Source organism: Anolis sagrei, chromosome X (assembly GCF_037176765.1).
Source record: "Anolis sagrei isolate rAnoSag1 chromosome X, rAnoSag1.mat, whole genome shotgun sequence".
Lineage (NCBI taxonomy): Eukaryota > Metazoa > Chordata > Lepidosauria > Squamata > Dactyloidae > Anolis > Anolis sagrei.
Genome location: NC_090034.1, coordinates 100,406,420 through 100,420,633, shown reverse-complemented (window position 1 = coordinate 100,420,633; position 14,214 = coordinate 100,406,420). Strand labels below are relative to the sequence as shown.

The window sequence follows — 14,214 nt, the reverse complement described above, 5'->3', positions numbered from 1 at the left end:
TAAAATTATGGTTGGTATAGCTCACCAATCCAAACTCTCTCATTTAATTGTGGTCTAAATTCCATATCAATTCCCCAAGACTGGTTTTTCTTACTGCATCTTGTTTCTTGTTCTTCCACCAGCGCCAAGTGGGGTCATGGACTGGGTCAGCATAAGCCTAGCAAGATAACAAAAAAGAAAACTTGGTAAAGTACAGTTGGTAGAAAGAGAAAGAGAAAAGACCCCACCCAGGTACAAGAGCAGCCTCAGCCAGAAGGAACCCAGCATTATCTGTGACAGATGAACGGCTCTCCTGGCTGTGAGAGCCGTTCAGCAGTGGAACTTTCTGCCCCGGAGTGTGGTGGAGGCTCCTTCTTTGGAAGCTTTTAAACAGAGGCTGGATGGCCATCTGTCAGGGGTGATTTGAATACAATATTCCTGCTTCTTGGCAGGGGTTTGGACTGGATGGCCCATGAGGTCTCTTCCAACTCTTTGATTCTATGATTCTATGAGTAGCACAGAAGCCATGCCAGCGAAAGCACTGGAGACAGGAGGTTCTTGTGGGCTTGTGGTGGCCTCTGGTGGCTGATAAGAAGCAAGACACTGAGGCTCATCCACACTGACTATTTAAAAGCTAAATAGGTAACAAAAATGCCCCCAAAAAACCATGCGAAGGAAAGTGCTCTGTGATTTCTGCCATTACTATCTGGGCCTCAGAGTAGTTCCAGCATTTCCTATGTAATCATCTGCATACCGAAAGGCACTTTCTTCACTACTGGTTTGAATCTGCATTAATTGGTCAGTGCAGATGGGGCCTAAAAAGGCAATGGTCCTGGGCATTCTGCTGTGGACATGGCTTGTGGGATGCTGCCCTTAGGACAAGATGCTCAAATGCAGGCACATACAAGAGCCCCACTGTCATTGGAAAAGAAGACTTCCTTTTTTAAACTCCCAAAAGACCTCCAGAAAGTATGAATGCCGCCCATTGCTTGTTTTAATCCAAAACAGGAGAAGAAGGGTTGACATTCAAAGTGGGCCTCTTGGTCCTTTCAGTGGGAGGGACCTATAAATACATCTATAAATATGTAAATATTACACAAGACCATCAAGGCCAAGGAGCGTCTTCTGTTTTCAAATTGGAAACAAGTGTTTCCCAAGCTTCAAATGGATGTCCCAGATTCCAGGTGAGAAACTAGGGGCTGCTCACTTCTGCAAGCTTTCAGCCCAAGAATGACACACAACAAGGGCAGAAAAAATTAGGGTTTGGAAACTGAGAGAGGAGAGGCATTTTCATTCTAGTCAGTGGAGATTTCCATGACCTCTTCCTGCACTGAGGCCTGGATTCAATCTGATAATTCTAGGCCTTGTACCAGGAGTGGACGGGAGAAAAGCCTGATGTAAGTGAGCACAAGCCTGTGCATAGGGAAACCACTTTCTGAAGTTGACATCAAAAAACTGTCCTCACTCTGTGGTAAGCTGAATGCAGCTGTAGCAGTTGGTAGACCAGTCCCTGGTACACAATCAGCGACTTCTGGTCATAGAAGCCTGTCTTGACCATGATTTCCGGAGGCTTGACACGGTAATGCTCCATCCGAGTATAGCGCTGTGGGAACGGCAAGTCCACAAAGCGGACCACGGCAAATGGGCAACGGTGGGTGAATCTGATGTAGTCTATGCCACTGGGAACAAAGAAGCCAAGCCATCATTTATGGTTATTATTATTATTATTATTATTATTATTATTATTACTATTATTATTACCTGCCTCTTCTCGAGGCGGGTTACAGCATAATTGAAACACATAAACATTGTAAACATTCTTTAAATATACATATTATTTACATCTGACTATGAACTATTTCAATCTCACAAACTCAAGGAGAATTCTACCTCAAATGTGGAGGAAGGGAATGGCCCTCCAGAAGTACATGGACTGCAACTCCCATCATCCCTCAACCTGGATGTGTTGGATGGGGCCAATGGAGCTTGAAACCAAGAATACATGATGGGTCATACATTCCACATCTTTGACCCGATCCTTGACTGGAGTCCTTCGATCCAATGGAGTACCCAGCCATAGTCTGGGTTTAGACTTCACCTCACAGTGAACAACTTTCCCTGGGCACAAGAAAGTGCTGAGAACCATTGTGGAACAACTGACTGAGAGTGGTATTTCTGGCTAGCCTTGAAGGCCGTTTGTGTCTGAGCGAACGATGCTCTCTCGTCCAAAGACACTTTCAAATAAAGTGGAAGCAGGTGCTAGATCTGAGAAGCCATTCTCTGGACTACAACAATCTATATAGTCCATTGCCAGTAGAACTATTGCTGAGATGGTGGACAAGTTCAGAAACAATTCAGCCGCACCTTGTGCGCCACCACTCACTTGTGAGTCATCCATTTGTGAGGAGTGTTGATCACCTGGTCGTAGGTCAGGATATGATCCAGAGGGAATTTCCTCTTGATTAACTTTCCAGTGGTTCCAGGATCCTCCCTATAAACCAACTGAAAGAGAAGGGATTAAGAGCAGTTGATTCAGGCCTCTTCAACCCTCCCGCTGTTTGGGCCATCAACTCCCAGAAGTCCTTCAATGTTCAATGGTTAGGAATTCTGGGAGTTGGAGACCCAAAGAGCTGATCATAGAGAGAATCTAAGGGTTCCCAACATTCAAAACAATACAATATAATCCAAAACTCCTACTCTTTTTATTTGTCCAGGGACAGCAGAAGCAAGAGCAAGCATGCAGTCTTCTTGGGGCAGGCAACACATGTCCCCACCATTTCTTGGCCTCTCTCCCAATCCCTGTTAACACAAGTTGGGTCGGCGCAGCACTTGTTTAATGCGCTTTAGTGGGTAAATATTTACTGAGGGAAACAAAGAATGAAAAATGGAGAGATGTGAGCCCAGTATTTGTGATTTGATGACAGTGATCACTTGGCATTTGAGCTTAACAGGCTCAATGTGAAGATGCTTTCTGAGATATCCAAGGGCCACAGTGACAAGGAGAGGGCTGATCTCAGAATCAGCAAAAAGGGAACAGATGCGATAAGAGCAAAACTTCAGCTTGGCTCATACATATTCCAGCGCTGAGAAAAAGAGGCCGATGAAGACATGAGTTACAGTGCTCCATCCATAACATCTCTCTTCATTGTCAGATTTTCAGTATTTAGGTTCCTAGACCTCAGGCTATGATCATGAGAAGAAGGTGTCAAAGGTGCATCACTTGGTTACCAATAAAAGGAATGGAGTATATTAAGAGAGAGAAGGGCTGCAAAAATGGCTTTGGGAGAGCTGTCCCTCCACTGCCTTCCTCTGGAGTTCAGAGAGTGCCAGTTGATCAAGGTCCCTCGGTGGGTTTCTGTGGGCAAACCAGGGTCCGAAATTCTCATCGCCAAGAGTCCTGCTGCTATTGCTATCAGGACCCTCATGCTGTTTCTTACTACCGTCGCTCCCCTTGAACTTCCAACTGTCACAAACACACCGAAGACACCCACCTCTTGCATCCCATCCTTGTCAAAGAAAACCGTGACTATAGCTTGAGTGGCATTCAAGTCGTGATCCGGTGAGCCTTCCATCACTTGCAGGGTATTGTACACGGACCAGGCTTCAGACGGATATGCTCTTTTGATCTCTGTGCTGCTTTCACTCATAACCCAGACCTTGAATTGAAGGGTGGGGAGAGAGAGAGAAATGCACAACTAAAATCTCTTTCTGGTTGACATTTATTTTAATCCCCCCATCCCCTCCATTCTTTTTTTGCCGGAGTCACTGATAGAAAAAAGAAATGCAACAAATGACATCATGAGTAACAGAACAAAGGTCATACTACAAAATATAATTTAAAACCTTAAAAATAATATAAAATTAAATATTAATGGTTTTAAAATAAAAATGATTTTAAATGTTTTGTTGTTGTTGTTTATTTGTTCAGTCGCTTCCGAGTCTTTGTGACCTCATGCACCAGCCCATGCCAGAACTCCCTGTCAGTTGTTGCCAGCTGGGAAGACATTCAAATCAGTATGTTTTGGGCAGCAGGCCTTACCTTTGCAAAATAGCATTCCCCCAGTTGTAGAATATCTTACTGAACGTATTCAGAGCTAATTAGACTGAGATGAAAATAATGGTCCAGATATTTATTTAAAGCATTTATATTCTGCCCTTCTCACCCTGAAGGAGGCTCAGGTGTGATCACAGAACAAATACAGGCAAACATTAAATGACGTTAGACCAGTGGTTCCCAACCTTTTTTTTTTTACCAGAGTCCACTTGACCAGTAACAGTGCCCACTTTGACCTAGGCTCACTTGACTAGGGCCCACTTTGGCCAGGGTCCACTTTGACCAAGCCCACTTGACCAGGGCTCACCTTAACCAGAGTCCACTTTGACCAGGGCCCACTTTAACCAGTGCCTACTCGGCCAGTGCCCACTTTAATCAGGGCCCACTTTGACCAGGGCCCACTTTAACCAGTGCCTACTCGGCCAGTGCCCACTTTAATCAGGGCCCACTTGACCGGGGCCCACTTGACCAGGGCCCACTTTGACCAGGTTCCACTTGACTAGGGCCCACTTTGGCCAGGGTGCACTTTGACCAAGCCCACTTGACCAGGGCTCACTTTAACCAGGGTCCACTTTGACCAGGGCCCACTTTAACCAGTGCCTACTCGGCCAGTGCCCACGACCAGGGCCCACTTGACCAGGGCCCACTTTGACTAGGGCCCACTTGACCAAGGCCCACTTGACCAGAGACCACTTTGACCAGGGACCACTCTCCAACATTAGTACCAAAAGGGGCGGGGCTGGTTAGCTCTGCGGAAAGGAGCAAAAATAAATAAAATAAAATAAAATAAAATAAAATAAAATAAATAAATAAATAAAATAATAATAAAATAAAATAAAATAAAATAAATAAAGAGGAAGGAGTTTCACAGACTGGATTTTTGTTCTCAGGTTGAGAACCACTGCGTTAGACATTCAGGACAAACAGGCAGATAGACGTAGGTGTCTCAGCATTTTTCCAACTTTGGCATCCTGGAGATTATGCTCAGTTCTATGACAATGAGCCTTTTTTTGCTCACAGACTTTCCTCCTGGTCTTTGATAGCCAGCCTTTTTTAAATGGTGCCATAAATTACCTCCCCGCTTATTTTATTTTAATTCCTCTACTCATAGCTACAGCTGTTTTCAAACTCCTTAAGTGGACAGTAAGCTGGGCTGAAGGTTGGGTGCTCACCCTGACCTGGGCTTGAACTCCCAACCTTTTGGTTGGGAAAGATCTATTGCTACTGGTAATTAACCATCTGTGCTAAAGCCCAGTCCACGCAAACAGGATCATTTATTAACAACAGACTACACTCAAGAAATAGTTCCAAGCCAAATCACTTCTGCAGAAGGGAAAATAAATGCACGTACCTCATTTGCGTCTGTCACAAAAGCAATGTGGCCAGTAAAGGACATAACAAAATATTTGATAGGAGAATCGCCCGGAAAGTTAGACAAATATATGTAGCTCACCATGTCATTGCTGTCAAGAAAAGACAAACAAAATAAGTTCAAAGTCAATCAAAAAAAGTTCATATTACTGTGGGGGGTTTTTTTTTTTATTTAAATGGCTCAAGTAAAGGATTGTTGTTATGTGCCTTCAAGTCCTTTCTGATTCACAGTTCTTTTCTCCTGCCCTGGAGACTAGTCAGGGGTGCTGTGGTTTTTAGTTTCGAATATGTTTTTATGGGTTTTAACTGATTTTTAAAAATACCAATGATATTTCATTCTTTTTTAATGTTTGTATTTTCAATTGTATGGAAATGTTTTTAATGTAAGCCACTTTGAGTCTCCTGGTAGAGAGAAAAAGCAGGATATAAATAATAATTATTATCATAATAACAATCATAATCATAACACAAGCCAAAAAGTATTTTTCATCAGATATGATGTTAGATCATTCTTATAGAGGTTTTTTGTGCTGAATTCAGATCTGCATTTTTTCTCTATCATGGATAAGTTTTGTGATGAGACTAATAAAATAGAATCTAATTGATATTAGTACATAAATGCATGAATTATTCGATTAGCTTCAGCGCAAAAGCTAAAAGTGATAGAGAAAAAATATAGGTTGCTTACCTGTAAACATAGTTTCCCAAGTGGTCACCTGTGAATTTGCACATATGGTTAATTCCTGAACTCTATATATTATAGTTAGTTCTTATAATCCGATGCAGCCTGCGCGAGCACAAGAATTAACCATATGTGTAATATTCACAGCTGACCACGAGGGGAAAATAAACACATATCTGAATTCAGCACAAAAAACCTCTATAAGAATAACCTAAAATTATATCTGGTGAAAAATACTATTGGCTTGTGTTACACGAATATGATGCAAAATATGCAAACTTTACAGTAGTCTGCTGTAATGTACCATTAGCCATATTTTAAAAAGTTGATATGATGGGGAAAAAATAAAGACATATTTAAAATCAGCATTAAAATGGATTTAAACTGTGTCACTCTCATTTCTGATGATTTGATTTTTTTGGCTTGTGCAATAGGACTTGGAGGAATGGGTTCAAATTACAGAGAAGAGATTCCTCCTGAACACTGGGAATAACTTCCTGACCGTAAGAAGAGCTGTTCAAGAGTGGAACTCACTGCTTTGGAGAGTGGTGGAGGCTCCTTCTTTGGAGGCGTTTGAACAGAGACTGGATGGCCATCTGTCAGAGGTGATTTGATTGTGTTTTTCCTGCATGGTAGAATGGGGTTGGCCTGGATGGCCCCTGGAGTCTCTTCCAACTCTTATTATTCTATGATTCTAAGGCTAAACTATCACGAGGCTTTCTTGGCAAGAGTTGTTCAGAGAGAGGGAAGGGTTGCACTTGCCTCCCTCTGAGGTTGAGAGAGTGTGACTTGCCCAAAGTCACCCAGTGGGTTGCCATGGCCAAGCAGAGATCTGAACCCTGGTTTCAAGTCATAGTCCAAAACCACTAACCCAAGCTGATTCTAAAGGGGAAAAATTACAGAAGACTCTCCTCTCATAATTCTACCTCCTATTGAACTAAAGGTCAGCCATGAGCCTAGAGCAGGGACTGGGACTGGCTCTAGACAAACATGTTGGGGTCTGCAGGACAGGAGTGTGAAGCCACAGCCACGTGGATGGGCTCCCCACTATGACTGCAGCCTTCATTTGAGAATATTATTCCTGCAACTCAGAAAAGGATCAAGGTACAATATGGAAATGGGAAGCCACCTGAGATCACATTGAAATCAGGCAGTAGGCCTTACCTTTGCAAGATAGCATTCCCCCAGATGTAGAATATCTTACTGAAGGGGTTGAAAGCCAAACCTCTGGGGGTGAGGAATCGACTAGTATATTGCTCTGTCCCCAGCAACAGCACGTAACCTCTGTCTGAGACAGCTAAGGGGAAAAGACAACAACAACAAAGACAAGGAGCCACAAAAGTCTTGCAGTGCAATGAGTTACAGAGGACAGCAAGGGAGTGGGAGAGATGCAGCGGAGGGGACACTGCCTTCTCCCACAGTGTTGGGCAATTTCAAAAAGGAAACTGAATTTCCAAAGGAAATCTGCAACAACAGCAACAGTGGTTTAGCAGATCAGAAGCTTCTTGTGCCAGCACTAGAGCAAATGAGCTTCGGCAATTCAGGAGCAGAATAAAGCTTTAAAAAATTGTAAAACACTTCATTCAAAGAACGACATTTCTAGATAGGAAAGCAAAGGGCCTGGCTATCTAAATCAGAGTGGACATCTTGTCTCTCTCCATGCTCACAGAAGAACTAAATGGAGGACTCCAGGGCTTGCCATGTGCTCAAGAAAAAGAGGTGTGTCCCTGAGAAGTATCAGTCTAACAGTCAGGGGATAGGAGGAGAAAACAGGCTGATAGGCAGGCCAATGGGGAAGGGCTTTCCCTGCCAACTAACCCACCAGCATTATCTATTTCCTTAATGAGGACCATAAACTTGTGCAGGATGTGGTTGAGTTCCAACACTCTCAATACGTCAGACATTTTTTGAAACAAGAGCATTATCAGGCACCCAATGTTCAAATCTCTCCTACCCACCCCACCCCGAATACAAACAAGTGATTGCAACAATTTTTGATCCTATATGATCTGCAGGGAGGGTGTCAATGAACGTAAAGTCTTTTAAATGTAACAATAGACTCTGACCTGTCACGAAATGCCGTGGTTCTTACCTCTCGGTATATATTTAGGGATGGTATAAATCGGCTGAAAACGACCACCTGAACATTGAATAGAGAAAAGCACAATAAGATGTGCAATAAAGACCCAAATGTGTTGCCTGTACTTCAGTCACCAGCTGCTTCTGGGATCTTTGAGTCCTTCCCAACCTCATGTTTTATACCTTCTTGCTCAATGTACACATACACCTTTGCTCCCTTACAGTTGCTGGAGAAATGAGAGGTTGCTTACCTGTAACCGTAGTTTCCCTAGTGGTGTGCTGTGAATTCGCACTATTGGTACTTCTGCGCATGCGCAGCATCGCTCCGGAATCTTCAGTTAGAATTTAAAAAGGATCGGCGGTTGGCCCCGCGCACACTCCCCCTAACATTATAAATAGCCCGCGGCTGGCTAACCGCCTCCAGATCTCTTCCGCCGCTAATGCAGCTAGAAGGAGGAGGCATGACAAACTGCGGGGAGGATGGGCGGGGCCGTGCGAATTCACAGCACACCACTAAGGAAACTACGGTTACAGGTAAGCAACCTCTCATTTTCCCTACGTGGCTGTGCTGTGAATACGCACTATTGGTAGAAGACTAGCGAGCTACCCACCTTGGTTGGCGGGAGTCATGCCACCGCAGAAAAAAGCACTGCCCGACCAAATGCCGCGTCCTTCTTGGCCATCAGATCAAGTTTATAGTGTGACACAAACGTCAGCGGCGTAGACCAGGTGGCAGCTCGACAAATGGTATCCAAGGGTACACCTTTCCAAAACGCTGTCGTAGCAGACACTGCTCTCGTGGAGTGTCCCTTTACGCCAATAGAAAGCTCTCATCCAGATTTCTGGTATGCCAACTTGATCACAGAGACTATCCATGATGACAGACGTTGTGACGATACAGGGAGGTCACAGGTATCCTTCCTGTACTTAACAAATAATTTTGGCGTTTTCCTTATGTCTTTTGTTCTACTGAGGTAGAAAGCCACTGCTCTGCGTACATCCAGCAAATGAAGACTACGTTCCAAAGGGGAGGTTGGATTCCGAAAGAAGGCTGGGAAAATAATCTCTTGGGACATATGAAAACAAGACGCCACCTTGGGAAGAAAGGAAATGTCTGTGCGGAGCACAACCTTATCTTTATGGAACCGGAGGTATGGTTCATCTGATCTAAGTGCGCAAATCTTACTAACACGTCTGGCTGATGTTATCGCCACTAGGAAAGAAGTTTTCCAAGAGAGATGCGAAATATCGCATGTGGCCATAGGCTCATACGGTGGACTTTGAAGAGACGAAAGCACAACCTCCAGGCTCCACAAAGGGATAATTGGGACAACTGCTGGCTTAACATTCCCGAACCCTTTAAGGAAGAGCTTGACTAAGTATTCTGAAAAGAGGGAAGGCATTCCTTCTTTCCTTCTATACCACGATATGGCCGCCAGGTAACGTTTCAGGGATGAGAGAGATAAACCTGAATCAGACAATGAAACTAAGAAATCCAACACCACCGAAATTGGCGCATTTACGGGGTCAAGCTCCCTTTCTTTCATAAACCGGGAATAACGTGCCCACTTATACACATATGAGCGTTGTGTAGACGGCTTTTAAGCTGCATCCAAAATAGCCTTAACTTGAGCAGACAAAGATAAGGATGAACCTAACTGTCTGGAACGATCCTCCAGGCAGTGAGTCTCAACATATGGGCATCCGGGTAATGAACCTGCCCGTCCTGTGAAGTTAGGAGGTCTATCCTGTTTGGCAGACGCCTGTATCTTCCTTTGGACATTTCTAGAAGAACTGAGAACCATGGTTGGCGAGGCCACCATGGTGACACTAGAATGCAGTTCCCTTTGTCCCTCCAAAGCTTCGAAAGAACCTTCGGAAGTAAAGGGAATGGAGGAAACGCGTAAAGGAAATCGTTGTTCCATTTGCATAGAAACACATCCCCTAGGCATCCCTGCCTCCGATTTGCTATTCTGCGGGCACAATAAAGGGGACATTTCGCATTCTCCTGTGATGCAAACAAACCTATTGTTGGAAGCCCCCAGATCTTTAAGATCGTACTGAGTACCCTTTGATTGAGGGACCATTCGTGGTTCGACATGGGGGATCTGCTTAATTTGTCCGCTAATACATTCTCCTCCCCTGGGAGGTGAACAGCCACTAGATGAATCTCTCTGGCTATGAACCACTCCCAGAGGTGCATTGTTAGGCTTGACAGAACCTGTGACCTTGTTCCCCCTTGTTTGTTTATGTAATACATTGTCGTTGTATTGTCCGTAACCACCTGCACTACTTTGCCTAACAACGCCATCTCGAAAGATTTTAACGCCTTTTCTATAGCGAGTAATTCCAGAACATTGATGTGGAATGCGGACTCCTCTGGAGTCCACACACCTTGGGCAGTCAGGCCCTCGAAATGTGCTCCCCATCCTTTTAAGGAGGAATCCGTCGTGACAACAGTGGACGGATCGGGATTTTGAAAGGGCAGGCTAGCAGTTACATTGTCTGGTTCCGTCCACCATAAAAGAGAGCGCCGCACTTCCTCTGGCATGCGAAACCGCACATGGGAGTTGTCCAGACCAGGGCGGAATACTGACAAAAACCAATTCTGGATGGGCCTGAAGCGTAATCGGGCATATGGCGTGACCGCAGTTGTAGACGCCATGTGCCCCAGCAATACTTGGATTTTCTTCGCAGACACCTTTCCTGAGCATAGAATTTGCGCAACCAGGGACTTGAGTGATGCAAATCGGTCCTCTGGCAGAAACGCCTTTTGTTGAACTGAATCCAAGACCGCTCCAATAAACTGAATCTTGTGAACAGGTAGTAGATGTGATTTTTCTCTGTTCACCACGAGACCTAAGGACTGGAGAAGAGAGAGTGTTGAGTCTATATGCACATGCAGGCGTTCACGTGATCTAGCCACCAAAAGCCAGTCATCTATGTACAGGTAAACCGTAATGCCCCGAGTTCTGAGGTGAGCAGCGATCACCGCCATGCATTTTGTGAAAACACTGGGGGCTGTAGTAAGGACAAACGGCAAAACATTAAATCTGTAAGCTTTGTCTTCAACCATAAAGGCGAGATATTTCCTATGATGTTCAGCCATAGAAATATGAAAATCTGCGTCCTTTAAGTCAATGGTTGAAAACCAAACATCTTTATTAAGAAGAGGAAGGATCATAGAGAGAGATACCATACGAAATTTCTTTGTATCAATGTACATGTTCACTCCTCTTAAATCTAAAATTGGACGCAGGCCACCTCCTCTCTTAGTTACCAAAAAATAACGGGAAAAGAAACATTCATTAAACATAGAACGGTCAACACGGGAAATTGCTCCTTTAGCTAAGAGAGTTTTAACTTCTTCCAGCAATGCTGGAGACTCTGGATTAGTTTTTAAATGGCCCAATGGGGGCAACGAAATAAACTCTATGGAATAACCTTCCTCAACAATTTGGAGGAAACCACCTATCAGTGGTAATTGCAGCCCAGGCCTGCGCAAATGGTTGAAGTCTATCCTTGAACCAAACGCAACTAACGGGTTCAGGAGATTCAGGCACAGTATCCCGGAGACAGTGGATATTAGAAACAGAGGGGTCGTCAAAGACGACGTCTCGTATTACCTGCAGTTTTAGCCTTAGTTTGGTATGGTTGATACCTGGACTTTGTATTATAATTTTGTTTCCGGCCAAATTGGAATTTTCATAGGAAGGTTTTCCGCCAACAAACGGCTCTCTTCCGATAATGTGAAGGCACGAAACCATGCATGGCGCCGTATGGCCGTGGTAGAGGCAAGAAGCTTGCCAGATGTCTCAGCCATATGTTTGGCAGTCTTTCTGGAATCTAGAAAGAACAAGGGCTTCTGCCTGAAAGGTCTTAGGAAGACGTCAGTCTTCAGCCGGTAGAAGATTGATATAGGGTAGCATTTTGTTCCAGAGAAAACTCTGGTATCCGCTCAAATAGGTTGCATAATGAGCCATTCTGGCAAACAATCCCGCAGCCACATGTACTTTTTTCCCAAGGGAGTCAATTTTTTTGCCCTCCTTATCCGGTGGTGTTATAGAATACTTTTTAGGTCTTTTCGACCTAGCTGCCTCCGCCACCACTGTATTTGGTATTGTGGGATGGGCAATCCAACTCGCTACTGATAAATCAGCTTTATAAAGAAGATCAACCCTCCTAGGAATAGCAGGAGCAGCCGATGGAGACATGTCGGGAACTTTAGTTAACTTTAACAAATATGGAAGAGTTGGAAGTAGTGTGGATGGGGAATTGTCTTGCTCCTCAGATGGATACATAGGATCATCCACTGTGGAGACTGGTTTTGGAGCCGGAATGTCCAAGGCAGTTATCATTCTTCCAATCATTTGTGCAAACGTGTTATAGTCCTCTGCACGGTTGGCATTGGAGACCTGATCCTTCTCTGCATTTGGAGAGTCTATCATTTCCATCGAAGAATCTGATTCCCCATCATCAAGTGGAAGTTGGTCTTCAGAAATTGATGGCAGTGGTGTATCTCTTTGAGTATAGTAAGTTCCCTGGTGTCTATGACCTAATCGTACAGGGAAAGTCTCTTGTCTTTGCAACTGTCTGTCTGTCTGTCTGTCTGATCTACAGTCTGTTTTACCATATCTAGAATGGTAAGTATCTTCTTGGTTTGGGGAAACTGGTGGACCACAGTAGATAAATCGCCCTTGGGGGGTTATCTCATAGACTCCTGGGTGAGGAAGAGAACGTCTTCTATCACTTCGATCCCCCCAACGGGAGGATCTTGCAGATGAGGCTGATTTTGCTCTGTGTGCGCGCGCACGCCTGCGCTTCCTTGCAGAGCATGAGGAGTCAGAGTACGATGTAGATGGAGAGGAGGAGGAGGAGTCACTGGAGCTCGAGCCTCGACGCCCCCTCTTGCTGTTCTGTGAGCGCGAAGGAGTGCGTGCTCAGCGCTGTGTCAGGGCTTCAGCAACAGGCATTCCCGATGTGGAGGGGAGCGTTGCTAAGGACGCCCGTCCCGGCTCCTCCCCTGAGCCTGCAGCTTGAACTATAGGAGGAGCCGGTGCCGAGAGCGTCGGCATCGGGGGCGTCATGGTGTCCTCCTGCGCACGCGCGGGGCATGTCTTAGCCGACCTCAGCTCCCTTTCGGTTTCAGTTTCCTCCTGTGCTCGCACGGGGCAAGCGGAGGTCGATGCCGGCTCAGTTCCAGCATTGAAGCCACGTGGCGGGGTCTCTTTTCCTTCTCAAAAGGAGAGACCAATTGGGAAGTCGCGGCCTCGGATCCTGCCGTTTTCGGGAGCTTTGCCGAGGCCGCTTTACCCTGAATAACTTTCTTCCTTTTGAACTTTTTAAGTGTTGTAGTCTGGACCGCCATCTCAGGTAAGAGTTTTTCTTTGTTTTGTGGTATATCAGGGAGAAGAGCCCGTTCATAAAGGGCAGCTTTTAAACGAATCTCCCTATTCTTTCTTGTTTTAGGGGTGAAGGACTGGCAAATAGAGCATGCCTGTGATAAATGTCCTTCACCCAGGCAGGCGATGCACAAAGAATGCGCATCGTTATCTGGGAAATTGCTCCGGCAGGCAGAGCAACGCTTAAATCCTTTAGTATTGGACATATTAAATAAATTTCGATTTTTGAAATAAAGAAGATCCGAGCTGCTGTCTTTAGCGCAGATGAAGAGATCTGGAGGCGGTTAGCCAGCCGCGGGCTATTTATAATGTTAGGGGGAGTGTGCGCGGGGCCAACCGCCGATCCTTTTTAAATTCTAACTGAAGATTCCGGAGCGATGCCGCGCATGCGCAAAAGTACCAATAGTGCGAATTCACAGCACAGCCACGTAGGGAAATTGATTTGATGACTCTTTGAATTGTTCCCCTTCCCCATCTTTGAAAGATGCAAGGCAGTCGATTTACAGGGTAAATGAGTGCCATACGAATGCCACGAAGTTGTGAATACCAGCTCAAACCATTGGTCCATCCAATCCTGAGATACTCACTGATGAATGTCTGCCTTTCTGTACCTTGTTCTACTAAATGGATCTATCTTTTGGTCATCC

General features: G+C 44.9%; 1 protein-coding gene across 1 annotated transcript in view; it reads right to left on the bottom strand.

The window, feature by feature from the left end:
* Nucleotides 1–14,214, bottom strand: part of LOC132780608 (cation channel sperm-associated auxiliary subunit gamma-like) — a 95,508-nt gene that overhangs the window by 31,046 nt on the left and 50,248 nt on the right. Inside the window, exons 12-18 of the mRNA XM_067473407.1 lie at nucleotides 8,179–8,226; nucleotides 7,251–7,383; nucleotides 5,385–5,496; nucleotides 3,471–3,635; nucleotides 2,363–2,481; nucleotides 1,445–1,658; nucleotides 95–157 (exon numbers count right to left, since the gene is read on the bottom strand). Of these exons, the coding sequence (XP_067329508.1) occupies nucleotides 95–157; nucleotides 1,445–1,658; nucleotides 2,363–2,481; nucleotides 3,471–3,635; nucleotides 5,385–5,496; nucleotides 7,251–7,383; nucleotides 8,179–8,226 (854 nt within the window). The remainder of the gene's footprint in view (nucleotides 1–94; nucleotides 158–1,444; nucleotides 1,659–2,362; nucleotides 2,482–3,470; nucleotides 3,636–5,384; nucleotides 5,497–7,250; nucleotides 7,384–8,178; nucleotides 8,227–14,214) is intronic.